Here is an 8,823-nt window from a genome sequence, read left to right as displayed (position 1 = left end):
TATGAATTTTTAAGATAATAATAATAATAATAATAATAATAATAAAAAAGTAGTACATAATGACTAATAATAACGAATTGAAATTGTTTGTGAGTTATAGTTCAAATGGCATTTTTTTTCATACTCGTTTAAGAGGTTGCGAATTTAAATTTTTTTATTTTTGATAAAAAAAACGAATTAAAATTTTTAAGTAATTAATTCACTAGTCTGTTTAAATAATTATTAAAGGTTTGAATTGTGCATTGTGTATACAATCATTTATTACCCAATACTAAACCTTTAATGAAACTTAAATTCATGGCCAATTATTCTTTAATCTATTGAATCCAAACCAAAAATTATAATGACTAATAATAAAGCATGTGTAGCAAATTAATGCATGGAAGGAGGGGGTGGTGATGGAAACCCAGACACGTTTTAACTTTCCAAATAATGAGGTCAAGTTGTGACTGGTGGATCGGCTGATCAGGTTCTTCATGTCAATATAAGATTGGAGAATTTAAATAGAAAAAAACTGATACTAGTTGTGCACTTGTGCCAATCTATGTCTCATGCATATCAGCATATGCTTCAAGGCGCGATGAACGGTTTCAATACGTAGGAAAAAAAATGGATGTATTTTGTGGGCGAGGTTGATAACAGCAAATAAATGGGAAGGCTTGCATATTTTTTTTTAATAGGTGATTAATAATTGATTTTTATTTTTTATTTTAATCAATATTGTTAATTTTTATTTTTTAACTAACATATTTAACAAAACTAATTATTCAATCTTGCAAGTTAATTAAAGGTTATAATAATAAAAAATCTTATTGATGAAAGTCTCTTGGGTTTTGTTCCGATTTTATCTCAAGACAAAAAAAAGCACAAAAACAAAAAAAAATGTTTAGAAAATAACACTTTTTAGTGTTGTGTTAATGTTATAAGTGTGAAAAGTGTTGTGTTAATGTTGTGTTGTGTTAATGTTATAAGTGTGAAAAGTGTATCAAGTTAGTCCCACATAAAAAAAACAAGGAAAAATGAAGAGTTTATAAGATGAGAAATCCATTAACTTGACATTTTAAATTTTTGAGTTAGATGTGGTGTCTTCTCATTTTATGTTATCTCATTTGATTCTTCTCCAAAATCTCCCCGGTAATCGAAAGTTTTTCACGGTGACCCAACAAATAGTGTTTCAAGGTAAAGTAACGAAAGTCTTTCCAACAAAAGCAGTCGAAGCTACAAAAAAGTATCCAATACATTCATAACCATCTTAACCTAATATAAAGTGATCACCAGACTATCGCATCCCTCATAAAAAATTTATAAACAATCAAACAAGCCAATCTTTCCATACATAAATAAAATGATTCTTTGTTTGCTAAATTCAACCATATTAAATAGTAGATAATTATGTAAAAAAAAAATAGTAGATAATAATACTAAATATATCAGCTCTATATTATTATTTATGAATTTATTTTTCACTTTTTTTTACCATCATGTTACAAATTGTAAACTAATTTTAATGAAACTATCGATAGTAGAAGGAATAATACACTATTGTTTCTATTAATTAATAAAGAAACAAATGTTTTGAAAAATCTAAATAAAAGATTAACCTTGTTTGTTCAAACAAACAAATTATGATCAACCCCACACGAATAGTAGTAGAGGTTGTTTGCCACCTTATACTTATTTTATTGCCTAAAATGTAAAATTCAAACATGGCGGAGCAATCTCTGACTCTTTAATCTCGGAGACCATGACCTTTTGGACTCTTTGGAATAAAAAGTGCATAGTAATAACAACAAAGAAAAAGTGATCAGGACGGGTCCAAAAAATTGTGCAGTGTGGACCGTATCACCAAATAATGCATTGTTACAACTTACTTACTTACACATACACAAATTACATTTCTCTCAGAGTCGGTGATATAGATTTTCTCAAAGTAATAGGTCACTGTTTTAATTAACCAGTATTAAAGTGACTGTACTGAATATAATATATAAAAATTATAGGCTATTAGAGAAAGAGAAAGAAAATGCCAGCTGCAAATAATGTTCTCAAATTAGAAAACATCTAATTAATACAGTATTATGCTGTTTGATTCATACTATTTTGGTTTTTTCCTGTTAAATAATAGAGATTGGGACTGGAACTCAAATATTTAGTTACAAAATGAAACAAATGTTTTACTCTCACTTCAAGGTTCGAGTAATAGACTCTCGGTAATAAACAAACGTTAATAAAAAAAATGGTGTTTACTAATAGTTTTGTATATTTTTGGAAAAGTTTAGGGACAATAAATTTATTAAAATTTGGCCAGCACTTAGTTAGCAAAGTAAAAATGAGTGATTTTTTATCATTAGATGAAATCTTACACCATTAAATGCATTATTGATGACTAATTGATGGCTACAACTCACTAAATCTACTGACCCCTAGCACTTCTCTTATTTTCTGAAATAATGATTTTTTTTTCTACACTAACAGTCACGAAAATGAATATTAGTTTTCGTTGTAGTGAACATATTGCCATTTGCATCATATTGCCAAGAATTGTGGTTATTCTGATTCCACTAGGTTGAAATCCAAAACTCAATCTTAGCGAGGACTAAGTAGGTGCTGATTGAACATAATCTAAGCGAGGACTTCTTGTGTTCCCAAACCAAAACTCATCCAAGATTACTGATAAAAGATCAGCATACTACTTTAACTAATTTCATTTCATGTTGGTAAAGACCATTTCTTTTTTGGAGTGAATGGTATGGGCCTAAATTCATAACTTCTTCTTTCAAATTTCATGAAGCCCAATATAGTCGATCTAATAAAGCTCCGATTCTATGTGAAATAAAAAGTAACAGCCCATAAGCTAACTGAAAAGAGTGTTACATCGGCTCTGCAAACCATGACCCAAAGTGGTCTCTAAGATTGACGCTGTATATTAAAATCATCTTTAAAATTTTAATTGTATTAATTACGGTTTTTGAGATTAAAATATTATACCATATTAATCATTGACCTGTTTTCCGTTAACGCCACGCTGACATGACTTGATGACGTCGACCTTTGGTGACACGTATCACCTCATGATTTGATCACGTGTAACAATATGATGACGTGTTGGTCAGCAACACGTGGCATACTGACATGGGTGGTTATATCACGGTTATAATGCTATTTGCCACGTGTCTGATCATGTTACGTATCACAATGTTATTTGTCCATATGTCATTCACTATGTCATCATTACATATGCACTAAATTAGTCTTTTTGCTTTGCATCAAATGACTTAATTTAGTCTTTGAAATTGAATGTCATGCATCAAATTAATTCCTTTTTTAAAAAAAATAAAAAAATTGGCTAAATAGACAGGTAGTATAAGAATAACTATAGGAAAAAAAAGAATATATATAAGAATAGCATTGTTTAATTGTGTTCTACCTACACAATAGAAAAGACATTATTGAATAAAGATAACAGAAATGTGTAAATGTGTCTTTACCGAGACAAGATTAGGAGATTGAAATTTAATATTATATTTATTGGTTTAGAGATTGGTACTAAAATTTTTGTTTTTATTTCTAAAATTTTAGCATTTTGTACTTCCAAAAAGTAGAGATACAGGAGAAAAAAAATTTATATAATTAAAACTAAAATTTTAAAAATATTTTATATAAATATTTATATTTAAATAATTTATGAAAAAATAAAATTAAAATGAATATATTTAAAGATATTAAAAATTTTAAATTTATAAAAAAAACTAATAAAAGAACTAATTTAATACAGAATATTTAATTTCAAAAATTAAAATGAGTCATTTATAAAAAACCACGAAGGTCACGTCTGAGCCAAAACGACGCGAGGAGGAAGGACTGTTGTCTTTGTCAATTTTAGTAAAGTAGAGGACACAGTGAATTAAATAAAAATCTTCCTCGACGTTTGGATTACGAGTTAAATCTTTTTAATTATGAACCAAGTTTTGAATGTGCAATACTGCAATATTATTGTTGGATTATGTCAGGTATCATCACATTATTGATTATTCGCTAGTCAATTTATAGCTACCGATAACCATCTCTTAACTCTAAATAACTTCTAGAGTTGAAGGCAAGAATTTTTATTGCACAATAAGAGGCAATCAAAAGAGAAAATTGATGGTTCTATTTCTCGGTACAAGTTCTTGGCACAAAGCTGAAAAATGAAGCTTAACAAGTGTAGTGGTAATAGTAGTCATAATAATACAAAATTACATATAATTAACAATTATTATTATTATTGTTGGCTAACTTTGACTTTGACTTTCACTTCCAGCTGTTTGCAACAATGTCAGCCAAATCCACAACCCTTTGTGAGTAACCCCACTCATTATCATACCATGCAATAACCTTCACCATGTCATCACCCATGACCATGGTCAACGAAGAGTCAACGGTAGATGAAACGTCGGTGCACCTGAAATCAACGGAGACAAGTGGTTCATCACACACTGAGAGGATGCCGTTAAGCTCCTTCTCCGCGCTCTCTCTGAACGCAGCGTTGACTTCCTCCGCGAACGTCTTCTTTGACACCTGAACAACGAGGTCAACGACGGACACGTTTGGCGTTGGCACACGCAATGCAATTCCGTTCAGCTTCCCCTTAAGTGTCGGCAACACAAGCGCCACCGCCTTGGCCGCTCCGGTTGAGGTCGGCACGATGTTCAGCGCTGCCGCCCTCGCGCGCCTGAGGTCGCGGTGGCTGGCGTCAAGAAGCCTTTGGTCTCCGGTGTAGGAGTGAGTGGTGGTCATGGTTCCCTTGATGATACCTGCCACGTCACGTGTCACGTGGGAGTTAGTTTAATTTTCTGTTACGGACAAGAATGTTGTAGAGCGCAAATGGTGAATTACCGAATTTCTGGTCAAGGACCTTGACGAAGGGAGCAAGGCAGTTAGTGGTGCAAGAAGCGTTGCTGATGATGGGTTCGTCTGGGCTGTAAGCATCAGCATTGACACCAACTACATAGGTTGGGATGTCACCTTTGCCTGGGGCTGTGATCAGAACCTTCTTCGCTCCCGCCTGAATGTGCTTCCCTGCACCTTCTCTGTCCACGAACACCCCAGTTCCTTCAATCACCAAGTCAACTCCTAATTCCCTGCACAAATCAATCAAATATTAATAACATCTTGCGATGAATATAAAGAGATTATGTCATTTAAACTATAATTCGTTGATATAAAATAATATAATTTGTACTTATATTTTTTAGAATTTGTATACATAAATTAATAAAATTTATTTATTAACGATAATTTGATGTTTATACTCACAATAACAAAAAAAACTCAAAATTGCTGACCCCAAAAGTTTTTTTTTTTTTCATGAAGATTAACAAAATAAATTACTATTTTTTTTTCTATTTCTCTAGTATTACTCGGTTTGTAACTTGTAATTAGCATAAGCAGTTATAGTAATTTCAGTTTATTTGGTTTTGGTAATAAGCGCTTAACGTCAAAGAGGTAGAAGCTTACTTCCAGGGAAGGTTAGCAGGGTTGCGGTTGGAGACAACTTTGATGACCTTTCCGTCAACGGAGATGGCATCGTCACCGACAGGCTTAACGTCGGCGTCGAATATGCCAAGGGTGGAGTCATACTTGAGAAGGTGAGAGGCCTGCTTGACGCCTCCGGTGTCATTGATGGCAATGACATCCAGAGGAGAGTCTTTGCGGCCATGCCAGCACCTCAAGAAGTTCCTTCCAATTCTGCCAAAACCGTTTATGGCCACCTTCAACTTCGCTTCCGTCACACCTTTCCTGTATCCTCCACTGCTTCCAACCTGAAACAATTAACACCTCATTACTGAATCCAGTTTTCTTTTCTTTCAAACAATTCTTCTAACAACTCATCACATACTTCCCCTTCCTCTATATGATTCTCTAGAGACTATGTGATGACCGAGTTTTCTTTTTTGGTACAGACTATCCCCTGTTTGGTTCTCTAGGGAAGAAAGAAAGTGCAATAATCTGATCATCATGGACCAAAGTGTGTATTTAGGGTCCAAACCCATGATCTAACATTAATGTCACATAAATATTAACAATCTAAATGTCTTTGTTCTAACAGAAATATTTATTTAATTTGTATACACTTTTTGGATTTTTCTTTCCTTTTTCAATTTTCCTTTTCTATTTTATGTATCAAAACAAGTATACATACATTGTAGTAGAAAATAGCAAATTTATTCATATAAAGCATTAATTATTTGAAGGAAATGTATATACACTTACTGCAGATGTCTGGAATGAAATGATAGAGTGGAAGTCATCTGAAGTCTTCCTAGAGAAAGGAAGGTAGCTAGATGAAAAAAAAAAAAGAAAACAAAAAACTTTAGCATAAAAATAATGTTACTACTACTACAACAACCAGTAATAGTAATAATAGTATGCTGATTGAACCTGAAGAGCTGGTTTGGCTACAGAAAGTGTAGCCGAAGCCATAGTGAAGGTGTAGTAGTAGTAGTTGTATTGGTGGTAGAGCTTTGAAGAAAAAATGGTGAATGAGGTTTCATGATATTGTGAGTTGTTAAGTTTAATAAGCGCCAAAGAGAAAGGGTGAGCATGGATGTGTGGTTGTGACACATGAGGATGAGATTATGGATAGCACTCTCACTCTATTGAATGGTTCTGATTGGTTCTTCTCTCACTTGTGTTTCTCACTTGTGGGTTGTGGCTTCAATCATCATATGGCTACCGTGCATTTTCTTACACAAGGCATGTGTGTACATTTTCATTCCTCCTATTCATGGTTCTTTGGGCTTCACCCTTTAATTTTTTTAATGTGGGCCAGATTATGGGTACTTGCATGAGTGGATACTAATACACATCTTTGTGTTTTTTCATGAGAGGGAAAAAAAAGGATTGCGATTTTCGACCTCAGAAGAAGGACAGGGAAATGGGAAAAAATGTGATAACTCTGTTCAATTGGACATTTGATAGAAATAAATTTGATATGTCTTTGCCCCGATTAATCGCCAAAAAAAAAAATAATTTTGATATGTCTTTTCAGTGTGAAAAACTGAAAATATTTTATACATATGACTAATAATGTATTCTCCTAATTTAGTGTTCAACATTTGTGTGTGTTCTTTATTCTAGATTGGAAACAGAGTTAGGTTATGCACTTATGCTTCCCTAGCGGTTTATGTGGAAGAAATATACGTAGCATTGGATTGTCTCACTTCGTAATAAAATATAATGAAAGATTTAAACATAATATATAAATTTAGAAGAGTGTTAGGAATAGCAAATTTTGTAATTTGTAGTTATTTATTAGTTATTATTAATATTTTTAATAGTATGAAATTATATCTAATAGTGTGTTATTACTTTTTTGTTAGTTAAATACTAACCAAATTTTAATAAAATTCTTGATTCCTTAAACTTTTTCAAAAATGTATTCGATGCCTCCCAAACATTGAATTAATTTAATTTTTTATAAGGATAAACTTTTTGTCCTAAAGTTTGTTAAAAGTTTCAAAAATATCCCTAAATTTTGATTTGTTTCAATTTTGTCCCTCAAATTTTCGATTTGCATCAATTTTACCCTTATTACTAATTTTTTGATAATTAATATTTTTCTTTTCAAATATACCCCTCTTTTATTATACCTATAATCATCATCGTCACAATCCTTTGTCTCTCTTTCTTTTTCTTTTTTCATCCTCACCGTCATTTCCACCACCATCATCATTATTGAGTAACCACTGTCAACCCTTTTCTTCTTCGTCACCGGCCAAACCCCTCATTCTCCTTCTTTCTCCTTTCTTCTCTGACTCTCCATCTCCATCACCACCATCTCCGTTGAGCCCCAATCTTTGATGACCACCACCCTTTTATTTCTTCTTCGCACAAATCCAGCAACAACGAAGCCATCGCTCTTCCTCCTTCTCTGCTAGCAAACCCAACCTCATTAATTATTAGTACTAGTTGGGTTAATACATTTTTTTTGTTTCCAGATTTCACATAAAGCAAAGCAAAATCCTTTTGCTGCCACACCAACCTGAAACCCTAACCCAAACAACAAAGTTTCTTCCTCTTTTTTTTTGTTTCCAGATTTCACACGAAGTAAAGCAAAATTCTTTTGCTGTCACACCAACCTGAAACCCTGATCCTAACAACAAAGTTTCTTCCTTTCAATATTACTCGGACTATACCTCATTGAAAAATTAATAACACAAAAATTAAATGACAAAGAACCAAACATGATCCATTTCAACACACTTCTTCTCATTTCTCAAAATGCCAACATCCAAAACAAACAAATTTATCATCATGACCATGATCATACTCCAACCTCCTCCCCTCTCAAAAAAAAAAAAAATTAAAAATTAAAAAAGAGAAAAAATAAGAAGAAGAGGAGGATGAGAGAAAAGACTACATCTTTAGACACCTACATCATCAAAAAGGTATGGTTTTTTTTAAACTTCATTATTGGGCAAAAATGCATGCTTTTTGAAATTTCAATGAATATATTGAGAGTGAGAAGTGGTAAGAACATTGCTAGAAGGATCCTGCGAGAAGAGCTCCTCCAAAAACCAGTTCCATAGAACCTATCCCACATTTCATTCTCTGTTTGCTAACAGAGAAGGAGGAAGAGCGATGGTTTCGTTGTGTCTGGGTTTGCGCGAAGAAAAAGGAAAAGAGTGGTGGTCATCGAAGATTGGGACTCAACGGAGATGGTGGTGATGGAGGTGATGGAGATGAAGATAAAGAAAAAGAGATAGAGGGTTGTGATGATAATGGGGTGGAGAGGACGGTGAAGATGAAAAAAAAAGAAAGAAAGAGAGATAGAAGATTGTG

At 32.9% G+C, this 8,823-nt stretch overlaps 1 protein-coding gene across 1 annotated transcript; it reads right to left on the bottom strand.

Annotated features, from left to right (window-relative positions):
• Window positions 1-4,122: 4,122 nt before the first annotated feature.
• Window positions 4,123-6,749, bottom strand: LOC107494551 (glyceraldehyde-3-phosphate dehydrogenase A, chloroplastic). The gene is made up of 5 exons (XM_016115598.3): window positions 6,716-6,749; window positions 6,253-6,350; window positions 5,497-5,801; window positions 4,876-5,120; window positions 4,123-4,793 (listed from the first exon to the last, which is right to left on the bottom strand). Exons 1-5 carry the CDS (start codon window positions 6,747-6,749, stop codon window positions 4,291-4,293), a joined length of 1,185 nt encoding a protein of 394 aa, XP_015971084.1. The 3' UTR covers window positions 4,123-4,290.
• Window positions 6,750-8,823: the final 2,074 nt, after the last annotated feature.

Source organism: Arachis duranensis, chromosome 6 (assembly GCF_000817695.3).
Source record: "Arachis duranensis cultivar V14167 chromosome 6, aradu.V14167.gnm2.J7QH, whole genome shotgun sequence".
Lineage (NCBI taxonomy): Eukaryota > Viridiplantae > Streptophyta > Magnoliopsida > Fabales > Fabaceae > Arachis > Arachis duranensis.
This window is presented reverse-complemented; position numbering and strand designations above follow the sequence as displayed.